This window comes from Macadamia integrifolia, chromosome 10 (assembly GCF_013358625.1).
Source record: "Macadamia integrifolia cultivar HAES 741 chromosome 10, SCU_Mint_v3, whole genome shotgun sequence".
In the NCBI taxonomy this organism is placed as follows: Eukaryota; Viridiplantae; Streptophyta; class Magnoliopsida; order Proteales; family Proteaceae; genus Macadamia; species Macadamia integrifolia.
In genome coordinates, this window is record NC_056566.1 from 22,690,621 (window position 1) to 22,704,407 (window position 13,787).

At 40.7% G+C, this 13,787-nt stretch overlaps 1 protein-coding gene across 1 annotated transcript in view; it reads left to right on the plus strand.

Annotated features, from left to right (window-relative positions):
• LOC122092288 (DNA (cytosine-5)-methyltransferase CMT2-like) overlaps positions 1 to 13,244 on the plus strand; it is a 53,836-nt gene extending 40,592 nt beyond the window's left edge. Inside the window, exon 14 of the mRNA XM_042662611.1 lies at positions 12,779 to 13,244. Coding sequence (XP_042518545.1) covers positions 12,779 to 12,956 — 178 coding nt within the window. The 3' untranslated portion in view covers positions 12,957 to 13,244. The remainder of the gene's footprint in view (positions 1 to 12,778) is intronic.
• Positions 13,245 to 13,787: the final 543 nt, after the last annotated feature.

Sequence of the window (13,787 nt, forward strand, 5' to 3'; positions counted from 1 at the left end):
AAAAAAAAAAAAAAAAAAAAAAAAAAAACCCATAAGGCGGGACTTCACGAAAGGCGGAGCATTGCCTTACCATCTCTAGACCGCATCAGCGCCAAGGCGCTGGTAAGGCGACGCCTTAGTAGTGCCTTAAAAACTATAGTCATCACGTTCACAGTTGGGTCTATAGTGGGTTTCATCCTCTGGAAGATTGGCCAAGTAATCCATGGCCACTGTCTTATGATCAAAGCTGGCAGTTTGAAAAACACCGGTCTCGTCATCTACAAAAGTAAATAAATAGGGTGAGCATGTCATGCTCAGTGAGGGGGTGGGGGCAAGTATGTAAACATAATACAAATGATGCAATGCATGCTCCACACCTAATATAATGCTTATGATTCATTTAAGTTACACTACTTCCTATTCCATTACTAAGTCTGAAATTAGTGGTATGGTGCTACGCAACATAGGTGGTATTCTCTACCTTGTATGTTGGGCCTCAGGAATACAAGCTCGTTACAGGCAAGAGTCAGCCAGTCTTGGAAAGAACCTCGGTCCCCCAGCTAACCCCTAGGTTAGTAACCCTGTGCAGTCAAGTGTGCAGTACATCGTACCCTACTGTTATCCGTCTCTAGATACGGTACGTCAGGCAGCCACAAGTCGGGATTAGTCAGTACCTATGCCCTACTGACATGGGGTTGTAGCACTCAGGTGGTGATAACCTAGCCCACAATTCTTACATGATGCATATCCAATCATACCGACTCACATCATGCATATAGTAATCATTGGGCACCTATAAATGTCCCATCTTCCTATAAACACTCCATAAAACAAGTGAGGGCACCCACTCACCTTGGTGTCTAAATTCTTGAAATCCGTACTTTTAGTTCAATATACGTCCTCACCACAATTAATTTTCCCTATTGCAAATGATACTTCAATAATTATTTTAAAATAACATCCTACAATTCTACCCCTGTTTGCCCAATTGTCATTATCTTAAGTCATTATGTTTTTAATTGGACATCTGACTGTCCTCTACTACAAGTCTGGGTAATTTCCCTACTGATGGGGTTACCTGAAAGGGAAACTATTTGGGGGTCTCACATCTGGTCAGGGATTTCCAATCACACTTGCAGTCCACTCAGGATTACAGAATCCAAATGCTGTCTTCTATTTCCCATAGGGTCCATTTCCATGGAAATTTGTGGATACAGCTCCCAATAGTTCAGGGCCTGCTGACCATTTACACAGCTAGTTTGGCCACTGGAACCCCAACCGGCTGGCGGTCGGGACCTGCTGGTTCCCCTATTTTCTGCAGAATTCGATTCTGCCACTGTTGCTGAATTCTGATTTGGCCAAATTGGAGTTCTATATCCCTTCTGAAGTCCGATTTGATCCTTTGGGATTTTAATACTCACATCAGGTCTTCTATTGACCCATTTCTGGGTTCCAATTTTTGGGAACTAGGATGGGAAATTTCCATTCATGGAATTTTAAGGTTTCACAGGGATGTTAACTATTCTTGCAAAATTAAACCTTATTCCTAAGGTTACTGCACAAGTTGAGATTGGAATTTAATGTTGAGGCTATAGCATTGGATTTCCCACTTCAATTGGGTTTAGATAAGACCTGTAGGGAAGGAATTCACATGCTAAGATCTGAATCAATTCCATGTTTTAGGGTTTTAATAAAATTCTGCCCATAGAACCATAATTCCATTTAAATTGCACAATTTCCTACTGAATTGGAGAGAACCTTAGGTTCCAGGGTTTGGTAGGGACAGAGTTCCTGCCAATTGAATCCCCAGTAGCCGCAGAAATTGGGGCTTTCTCTACTGGACAGCTGTGCAGCCCATGGGGACTCCCTGGCTGCCTCCAATTGGTTTAAACCCAAACCCTAACTAAACAATCTACATGCAATTACCAAATTACCCTGGTACAGTAGTGAATTCACTCATCTGGTGCAGAGCTGGCCCAGCAATGATCTCAGGTGAAGCAATTCCTTCCTCAACTCTTCTTCCTCCTTCTCCTTCTCTTTTCTCCTTGCTTCTTCTTACTGTTACAGTAGCCAACAATACCCTATTAGCCTATTATGATATTAATTTGTAAATTTAATTTCCCCTTTTGATTTATTAATATAAAACATGCATTTTGTACCTCAAATAGGTCTATTTCCATGGGGTATAATGGGGAATTGCACAACAAAGGTGTGGACCCCACAGTGCGAAAACCCAGAAAATCTGCATTTTGCCAACCCAACCGGCTGGCCGGTTTGGACCTGCCGGTTGGCAGCATTTGCTCCCCTTTGGCCTGTCATTCTACCCTTCTGTGCCTGGTCAATTATATGTTAAAATTACCTGTTTGCCCACACTTCCTGGTAAGTTCTCCAGTGATACTGGCAAGCTGAACAGGAACAGGTAGGGTCACTTCTGCGTTCCTGGCACTCCACAGCTACCAACCATGCTAGTATTGGCTTCCTCTACTCTTTCTTCTTGCCTGTTCATAAGTAGGGGTAAAATCAGATTCGGGTGTTACATGATTCTTCTCTGGACAGAATCGATTCTCTCTCTCTCTCTCTCTCTCTCTTTATATGGCTGAACCCAGAAAGGGTCGTTGAAGCCATCGGAAGGGAAAGGGAGGTGTCAGTCTGCAAGATATTGAATGGGGGTGCTGCTGAGGAGGTCGATGTGATGAGGCTGTAGTGGAAAATGAAGGAGGAAAAAGGAAGGTCTCCACTTTGTTCAGAACAGTTATTTATTTTTTTTTGGGGGGGGGGTTCTCTGCTACTGTTGTTGGCAGCAAGCAATAGAAGGAAGGAAGATGGTTAGGCAGAGAAAGGTTAGGGAAGAAAGTGGAATAAAGAGAGAGCGAAGGAAGGATCCTTCGTCTTTGATACCAAGTTGAGGGCCGGTGGCAGAAGGGAAGATATCCTTGAGGTGCTCAGAGTTGCAAGGGAGGGAGGAATCACACAAAGAAGGGGGTGGAAGAATCGCACACACCCACAGGCTTCACAAACATTCAATTCAATTCATATTTTCTGTTCTCTAATTTGTCCAATGGTTACAACCAATATATAGGGAAAATATAGACATAGAAAGGAAATCAACTGAAATGGGAAACTACCATAACTAAGCAAACTGACTCTACTTAGACTCTCTAAATTCAATAAAATCAAAGACAATCTTCCTAATTAAGGTAAATTTCTAAAATCCTACTAGACCCAAAACCAATATGGATCTGGTTCATCTCTGTCTGGATACCCAGATGGGTATGGATTGCTCTAGGTGTGCGTATCTGCATCAGCCAACCTTTGTTAACTGGATTCACCCATGTATCTCTACTCCATACTTTTCAGTATTGGTCAATGGTAGTCCTTGTGGGGTATTTTGCTTCCTTGGTGGGGGTCTGGCATCAAAGCCTTCTCTCCCCTTACATTTTTACCCTAGTTCTCGAAGTCCTCTCAAGGAGTCTCCAGTTTTGCATAGATTAGCAACTCGTCATCTCCCTTCCCAAAGTGTAAGGCTCTCAAACTCTCTCACCCGGTGTTTACATAATCTTATGATCTTCTCCAAAGCTTCTATTACATCCCTTGAGACCATTATGTCTTGTTTACAACAAGTTTGAGGATCTATCGGGCCTCTGCATCAACCCTGAGAAATCTCTCTTGGTTTTGGCTGGTCTCTCTAATGTTGACAAAGCCAGTTTGATTGAGAAGACAGGGTTCTCCATTGGCCATCTTCCGGTCAAGTATTTGGGTTTGCCTTTGATCCCGGCTTGGTTATCATCTCACCACTGCATTTCCATGCAATATCTCATTCGGAGAACCTTTAGCTTTGGAAGGGCAGGCTTCTCTCCTATGCTGGCTGCTTGTTTCTTATCAGATCAGTTCTTTAGTCTTCCTACATTTATTGATCCAGTATTTTTGGTCTTCCCCAGTCCAGCATTAAAGATCTGGAGACTCTTATGTCTGCCTTCCTTTGGAAAAGATTTGACACCTCATTATTTCTTCTTCCTGTTGGTTGGGCTGGTGTCAGCCTCCCTAAAGAGGAGGGAGGTCTTTGTTTGAGAAGAGTTAAAGTAGTCAACTCAGTTGGCACTATCAAATTGATTGGGAATTTTGTGACCAAGAAGAAAAGCATATGGGCCGATTGGGTCTACTCAGGCCTCCGCTCTGATTTTATTTGGAAAGCTCCTGCCTTATTTGATGCCTGTTGGGTTTGGCACAAGATTTTGAAGCTTCGACCTATTGCCCTTGGGCCATCTCCAGCGAAATTGACGATGGCATTTCCACTTCTCTCTGGATGGATATTAACCAGTCAATGGAAAGGATTGAAAACAAGTGAACAAGAAGAAGAAGATAAAAGAAGGGATTTACTGAACCACGATATCAGGAATTCTATTAGGAATTCCTACTTAGGGTCAAATTATAGTTACAACAGGAAATAAGATACGGCATATGACTCCACATAATACTCGACTACTAACTAAGACTCAACACAAGACTAACTAAACTAACCCACAACATGATAGGGACAATCCACCTTATCACTGCAAGACATTATTACCGCTGCAGTACCTCTCATAACAGTAAAGTTGACTGGCTTCAAGTGCTATGTTTACAAAACAAAATCTATAATTATTTATCAGGGGAAACTACAAGAAACCAGTTCTATTGCTCATCAACCAATCTAGTTTATTATGTCCAAATTTTAGATTGTTTGAATTATTTGATCCTTAGGAAGAGAAGGGTCTTATTATTTGTTTTGTGGGCCCATTGGAAGATTTGAGTTTGTTAACCCTTTCTTTGCATGACAAAGGATTGGGAACCACTATTGAATGGTTTCTACCTCAGGGATTTTCTTTTGGGGAGGGGGGGTGGGTTGGAGAATTAGCATGATTCCTTCATGGGGTGAAATGGTGAAAAGGAAAACAAAATACCAGAAATGTTGACTTTGATTATATAATGCATCCACAGTGCAGCATTAGGGCCTGTTTTGATGTCCTATGGTTATGGGTTCAATTGCAAAGTGCAAATCTTAGTTGGGGGAGGGGGGATATAATTTTATTTTTCTTTTCCTAATAGCATTAGAATTTGGGAGTAATTGGTTGTTTGGTCCAGTTTCATTAGGATTTTAGATTTTAATTACTAGTCCAATCAAGTTCTTTTGAGTCTAATATTGGTCAAATAAGTAGTTGTCAGAGTCCTATTAGGATTAGGCAAGTTCTAGTCATAGTAGGAATCAGATTTTGAGAGTTCTACGAGATGAAGAATAGAACTGTGACTGTTTGTTTGTAGCTGGATGAAGGGTGTATTTTCCCTTGTGGCCTTATCTCTATCTATTTTAAAATTCCTTCTATTTTAATTTTCCATTCTCTCTCCTCTAATTTTCCTATTCTGGGACTGTTCAGTCTCAAAATAGTGGCTTTTACTCGTACTTTCCTTATTTCTCACCTATAGCTTAGAACCTAGCCCATCCTACCTTTTCATACCCCCTTTCTCTTGTAGTTCACCCCTAGTATCTGAAACGTAGGTTGCCTGCACAAGTATATGGTTCAAGACCTAATGGGGGGTCTGAGTAGGTACACTGTTTCTTAATTGATGGTGAAAATTTTAGGTGATCATTGATCTGACTGGTAATGGACTGAATCAATGAATTGAAGAGATGAGATTTTGAAGCCCGCATGTCATGGGGGAAGTGAGACATGAGATTTTGGAGCATGCGTATCATAGGGGAAGTGGTGAAAACCAGTAGGATGGGCTTCAAGGTGCTGGCAGCAGCAGCCATGATTAAAAGAAATAAATGAGCTAGGTTCGTAAACTCTGGACATTCAAGACAAAGGTGGGGCAGAACTGATGCAGGCCGTCAGCTTAAAAATCCAGGGAAAGGTGCTGTAGGAACTGGTATAAATTGTCCACAAAAGAATTGGCAAGCAAAAATAGTTAGAAAGTACACGAAAAAAGTTTACCTATAGTAAGTTACTGCTGAAAATTTTAAGGGAAAATAAGAAAGAGATAATAGACTACCCAATCTAGCATTAACAAATTATGCCACTCACTGAGTCAGAAGTTCGAGTGACATGTTTGTATATGAGTGTGGCTAGACTACTTTTCTAATTCATTTTATTCAATCCAAATTGTTTCTCCCACAAAAATTCCTACTTGGACTTTGACTTGCTGATCATAGACTCCTCCATAGTTGTCACGGTGTCTAGGCGGAAATGTTGGAAGCGAGGGCACGTTGAAGGAAGCTCCTTAATGGCATTGGGCATCAATCAAAGTCCTAGGCCTCTGAAAGCAGTCATTAATCCACATCTTCCTCTTTGATTGCTCTTCCCCTTTTGTTTTTGAAAGCTGAACGAAGGCATCAAGGCAAGGAGCTAACCGAACTAAGCTAGCTAAACGCTCCAAAGCCAGGTAGCTAAGGCCAAAGAGTGGAGTCAGGCATTTATCTACTTTCTCTTTTTATCTTATATAGTAGTAGTCCTTCTTTCTCTGAAAGTGGAGAAAGGAATCAATGCTTTACGATGGGAAACTAGTGTAGCTAACTAAAGGAGCGGAGGCAGGTCTCAAAGAATATTTTTATTAATAGTCTCCTTAATCAGAGCTTCCCTCCCTGATTCCTTTTTGTGTGCAGATATAGCCAAGTGTTTGTTTTTATTGGTCATAGTTCCCTGTTGTTGCGGCCGGTGCTCATTTGCGTGCGTATGAACCAACCCAATAAACAAGGAAAGGATGCCTCTTGAAGCATCTGAGAATGGTTCGAGCTGTATGAAGGGAAACTACCCTATACAATTTGTTTTTTTCTTTTTCTTTTTTTTGGGGAGAAAGGAGCCCGACAAGTAGGGTTGTCAAACGGTTGGTTTGGCTCGGTTTTGGTTGGGCTGAATCGGTTTCTGTCTAAAAATGAGGGAGACCAAAACTAATCCATAAAGGAACTTTCGACTTTAGGTCAGTTTTGGTTTTGGTTTTGGTTCAGTGCAGTTTTGTCATATTTCGGTTTTTCAATATCGGGTTAGTATTGGTTGTCACACGACCACCTTCACTTACCTGAAGGCTAGTGATCTGGACACAATTTTATTGACAATCCAACCAGGATCTCCGATGCAATATTTTAAAATCACAAAGTTATGAAATGAGTTTGAGATCCATAATATTTAATATTAATTGGTAAGATAAACACCACTAGTGAATTCTATTGTATGTACTATATTTACATAAAAGAAAGTTTTCTCTTATCTGAACACAATTACAATAATATCACTAAGGTTACATCAACGTATGTACAGAAAAATAATAAAAAAGGAAGACAACTACTATCATCTTCAAGATGCCCAGTAGGCACGGTCATCACACACACAACCTATCTTATATGCAACCGGCTCCTCAACCCATAGATCATCTCCATAAAGAGCTGGCTTCTTGATAACAGCCTCAGGAAGGTTCTCTGAGTCACCATCTAAAAACATTGCAAGAACGGTGAGCTTCCACGAAGCCCAAGGAGGGGTGGACATGCAAGTAAAACACAACCATATATTAAAGACAACAATAAGGAAGATGCTCAACACCACCAAATGAATGTGTATTAAATGAATGCAATGTTATGATTCGGTTTATTATCACACAAGCCAAGTTAATAGATTCTAAGTCCAGATTGGGTTTTAGTACTACTGTAACATATATGGTATCCCTAGTAATGAATGTACATTACTGGTCCCCGAGGATACGAGCTAGTTGCGACTCAGGAGCATACCGGTCCCTACATGGCTACTTCTGTACCTGGTAAACCCCTGTTAATAATCCCCCATATACACCACAACACTGGTATCCAACCTTCGTGAAGGGTATACCACCTAGGTCACGACACTGAATCTAATACTGCGTGAGGTTTTGTTAAGACATCGGCACCCACCCACCTCGGTCACCGAAAAATCCCGAAAAATCCCCCAACCTCGGTCCATCGGACGGTGGGATTAGCCAATACCTTTTCCCCTATTGGTAAGGGAATGAAGCACTTGGGTCATTCTCCTCGCCCGATGAAATCTAACATGAAAACATATCACATCACAGTCATACTTACACATCCTGTGGGTATATAGTGCTAGAACCCAGCCTTCGGCCACACTATACCCCACACTCACACAATCTGTGGCATGCGGAACCTAACGTTCGGCTACCTTGTATCTGATTCATCAACACCAACACACACACATACGGTGGGCATGTAGTGCAGAAACCCAACTTTTAGCTACCCTACAACATACACATCATTATGCATGTTTAAATTCTCAACAGTAACAGATTGTATAATGCACAAGTTCATGATCACACGCATAAATCAACATGTTAAAACACTCTGTAAATATGCACAACACCCACTCACTGTGTTCCTATTTGTTGGTGTTGCCGACGCTTTTGTGCCGAGTTGCCTCACCGCTTGACTACTCTATTTATAGGAAACACAAAGGGTTTCTAGGTCAAGGTATATATAGTCCTAATTCTCTTGTTATGGTGTTGATCACACCCCCACCTCATGGTTTGTCCATTTTACGTAGGAGATATATGTTAGGGTTAGTGTTTTAGCGTTAAAATTCATGCATACAACACATTCACACACTAATTAGCTTAGGATTGATGTGATTAGTCATGTATAAGGTTTAGATTCTAGGGGTTTGTCCAATTACCCTAATTTAGGGTTTAGGTTACTAAATTTAGGAATTCAAATTAGGGTTTTCATGCATTAGGTCCCTATACCCAAATATGGTCACCCCAATTCCTAAGTGTAGGTCTCCTTCACCAATTCCCTAACCTATAGTTGAGTTAGGGTGGTAGATTATAGAGGATTTGATTAAATTCCCAATTGTTGGGTTTAGGTTACCTAGTTTTTTGGAAAATTTGGTTGGGCCTTCATACATTGGTCTCCAATTTCATTTATGATCATCCCAATTCCCTTTTTTAGGTGTACACCATCTTTTCCCCAACATAGGGTTAGGTTAGGATGAGTGATTATAGGGGATTTGGTCAATTGCCCAAATTTTAGGGTTGCCTAAATTGGGGCTTTTCATGTGGGAGGTTTCCACTCTCAGTGGTACTGGTTCAATTAGCTAAATTAGGTCTCCTACACAAAATCCCTAACTTAATTTGTAAATCAACTAGGTGGGTAAAGGTGATTTTGGTCCGGATTCTTAATTTAGCCTGGGTGAAGAAATGGTGTAAGAGAGAGAGAGAAAGCATGGGGAGAGAGTTCTAACTCACCTTAACTTGGGGTGAGTGGAGATGATCACTCTCTTGCTCTAACCTCCTTCTTTGCTTCCTTTCATCTCCTCTTATCTTTAACTTGGTAGGAAATGAAGTGAATGAGCTAGTGGCTCTACAGTAAAGATTATTTGGGGAGATAATGGTTTTTCTAATAACTCATTCTATGGTAACTAAAGTTTACTAAGGCTTGTTTGAGAAACAAATGACTTTTGATTATAACTCTTTATATGGTAACTTAAGTTGATTGAAGCTTGTTTGGGAAATAAATAGGTTTTCTCCCATTATTGGATTAATTCCCCATTGATCCATTCATTGATAGGTTATACCAACTATTCGAGGTGCTTTGAGATGCACGGATGTGCAGACCCGAGCCCCATGACCAAATAACCTATTTTGTCACAATCCTCATACCGGTGTGGTCAATTGTTGCACTAGGGGTTTCTAGGGCTTGTATAAGGGTGTGGGCCCGACCTCAGTGTAATTCATTACTCAAGTTCGTTAAATCCTTTTAGTGGCAGAAGACTTTCACTGACTTCCTTGGAGATTTGTAACCCTTCCAATTGTCCTGGCATAAATAACACTTGCAAGTGGGATCATTCCTTCTCTCATTGTAGAAAACTGCTGCTAGTCAGTTGTCTTTGATATTGTCTCCCCCTTGTGGTTCATCTGTATTCAATCACACAAGGGAAATTAGGATATGGATATAACAATTTTATTTTGGGCTTGAGCCATAATGAAATCTTACATTCATAACCTATAGTGAGGAAAGATTTGGTGAAAATACTTTAAATTTGTAATGGAATCACTGTAAAAGAAAGATAATTAATATTGAAACCAATGGACAACTAATTACTAAGAAGATAACTAATTTTGAAATTACAAAATGAATCCTACTATCAAATCATTCATTTAACCATGCGTAGTGAATAAGGAGATCAATGAAAGCATTGTTATAATGTACAAATCAATTTCCCTTTTCATAATCTCACATTCATTGGTTTATAACAATTCCCCTTACAACAAAAAATATTATCCCTAATATTGTAAAGAAGGGATAATCGATTTCATTCCGTTCAGTTTCGGTTTGGATATTGATCGGTTCTATATGGTCCGGTTTTTAGGCGGTCCCATCATACCTCAGTCCAAACCAATCTAATAAGGATCGGTTTGGTTCGATCTGAGTTTTTTTGATCATTTTTATTTGTTTGGGCTAGGTTTTGACATTCCTTTCTGACAAGGTCCCCCATTGACAAGGCTTGGGCCTAAGAGAAAGTGAAGTTGTGGGCCTACCCATCCCAACTAGGGTATGCTGGGATCGTGAAGAGCAACAACTTACGATGTTTATAACCAATTGGATCATGATGTACTAGTAGGTACTAAAGGAGATCGCTATGATCATTACTGTATCTATATTGAAGAGATGCGGCAAGGTGTTTGGGTCATTGTGCAATGTCCTAATCAAATGCCTAGTGGCATGATCAAAGCAGATGATAGTAAGCTCTGTCATCCATCACGATCTAGAATGAAACTCTCCATGGAATTGTGTGCTATGGTGAAAGTAGATCATTTCCGTTCTTAACCGAGGCTTGGTTAAGCTCCATGTCCAAAGCTTGTGGGGTAAGGAGTAAAGCATCCCAAGGTTGGCACATCTTGTTGGGCATGGAGAAGCATTGGCTTCAGAGCAGTTTCTTTTCCTGTCCCCCCACCTTGGCATAGCGCTTCGCTTCTGGCTATTCGGAAGAATCAATTGACTTCTCCCTTCATTCATCTGGGGGAAAAGGAACCATACAGTTGGGAAGCTAGACATCAAGTAAGTGGCTTGATAAAGATAACTAAGCTAACACGCTGGAGATGGTTGCTGGCACAACAAAAATTGTACCTTTCCAAAGGAAGGAGCATAAGAGACCTTCAATGGATTTCATTGTAGAAGTTGGGAGGACCAAAATGCTAAACCAAAGATATATGGACTGAAGGACCGATCTAATGAGGATAAGGACCAGCATAGGAGAGAAGCTTGCCTTTCCAAAGTTGAAGCCTCTTTCTCAGGAGATCAAGCATAGGGGAGCTGTGGTTTGCAGATAGTCTGGAGGAGATAAGAGGAAGGCTCAGGTATTTGACTAGAAAGGAACCCAAGGTGAACCTAATGATCCCAAGAAAAAGGGTTTGGGCCGTATCAAAAACACTAGAGAGGAATAAACTAGACTTGGGGAGGTTGATGCTGAGGCCCGAAAGGATTTCAAAGGAATGGAGAGAGGACATAATAGTGGAGATGGAAAGAAGGTCACTCTTGGAGAAGATGATGATATCATCCGTAAAAGCAAGATGGGAGAGCAGGAGGGACTTACATTTAGGAATGGGAGAAATGAGGTATTGGTCAGTGGCAGATTGAATGGAACAAGATAAACTTCCAGGGCTAGGGAGAAGAGAAAGGGGGAAAGGGGACACCCTTGCTTGATGCCTCAGCCAAAGGGAAGTACCCTGTTGGGCTACCTTTGACCCAGATAGAGAAGCGTGGAGAAGAAATGCAGGAGTGCATCCAGTGGATAAAAGAAGCAGGGAAGGACACTCCCACCTAATGGAGTCGAAAGCCTTGTGGATGTCATTTTAAGAAGGGTAATAGGGGAATGGATTCCCGATCAAAACCTCGAACAATCTCATGGCAAAGAATAATGTTATCTACAATGCTTCTCCCAGAAATGAAGGCAGATTAATTGGGGCTCACAAGAGTCAATGACTTTCTAAATTCGATTGGCCAGGATTTTGGCAATGAACTTGTAGGGAAGGTTACAAAAAGAGATGGTCTAAAATCATTCATGGAAGCCGCACCTTCTTTCTTGGGAATGAGGCAGAAAACAGTATGGTTTACACCATTGATCTGGCTGGGATTGTAAAAAAAGCTTCGGACAGCTAGAATGAGGTCAGTGCGAATGAGTTGCATAATTGTTCTTAGCGGGGATAAGATTTGTGGTTGGATTCTTGAGAGATTTGTAAGAAGTTTTTTTGGACTTAAGAATCATCGAGTTGGTGAAGTATTCCTCCTTTCTACATTTAATGAGACATGTTACTTAGTCTTTAGACTTAGAAGAGTCTTTGAGTATCTTATTATACTTACTGGGGTGAATGGTAGAGGTGCCGACATTCTTCTCCCTATTTGAACTCTAATACTATCTATAAAAATTACCTTACTCATTTGAGTATGATGGGGGTTGGCTGTTCCTTGAAAAATTACAACTTCATATCAATCCTTTACCAACTCCTCTCTTACTCTTCCAATTCGGAACTCTTTCCTGTATTTCCCTTTCAAAAGAGAACATATTAAGAATGCCTAGTGGCAGGAAAGGATCCAACTCAAGGAATTCTTAAGAGTTGGTGAGATTATCTTCTACTCTAACAGCGCATTGGCTTGGTAAAAGAAATAGAATTTATATGATAGAAACTTGTTCTCAAATTTTTTTCTTCTACCCTGTCAAACGTGGTTACTTATTTGTCCCCCCCCCCTCTCCCTACGTGGTTACTTATTTGCCCCCCTCTCCCTCTGTAGATATCGTCAGATTGGCAATGCAGTGGCAGTTCCTGTTGCAAGAGCGCTTGGATATGCACTGGGGATGGCATCACTGACGCTGACTACGGATGAACCACTCATGACCCTCCCGCCCAAGTTTTCCCATTCTACTACCCTTCAAATGGTACAGTCCACATCTTCCGAGGTAGAAGAATAAAATTCAATACCTCCCCATTGGTGTTACTGTGTGCAGCATGAACATGTTTGCCTCTTTAATTGAGTGGACAATGTTGAGTCTTCATGAACCCTTTTTTTTTCATGGAGGGGCAATAACTTAATGTACTAACTGAATCAGTGAGCAAGCTCTAGCATTAGTTTCTCAATTATTTAAGTAACCGTGTGCAAATTTTTTGGGCCTTGACAAGAGAGAAGACAGATTCAAGATCCTCTGGTATGGTACTTGGACCGTTTGGTACTGAATCAATGCATGGGTATTATTGTCATACATAGGGTGCTTTGAAATTATGAAATGACACTGTTCCTAAGGCTAAGGGTGTCAATCGGTTAAATTCAGGACACATGTACAAACTGTAATCGAATAGATTTTGAAAAACTAAAACCAAATTAAATCATTTCAGTTCAGTTTTGGTTCTTATTTCTATTTTCATGTATCTGGCTTAATTCGGGTCTTATACAGTTTTGAAATTCCGGTCCAATCTATTTGGTTTTTTTTTTGGGGGGGGGGGGTTATTTGGTTTGAGTTCAAGTTTTCTTTGTTTAATTAGTTTTGGTTTGGTTTGAACCAATGATTTTAACTGAAACCAAATCGAATTTCATTTTCCAAAACCAAATCGATTTTGTTGTTCAGTTTGATTTGGTTTGGTTTGAACCAATGCCTTTTAACTACAATGGAAAGTGTACTGAACCGAATTGAATCATTTTCCAAAACCGAATCGAATTTTTTGTTCGTTCAATCTGGTTTCAAAGGGCCCATTTTGATTCTGCTTCTAAATTGACATCTTTAACCGTTGTGTTCGGCATGTCCTTG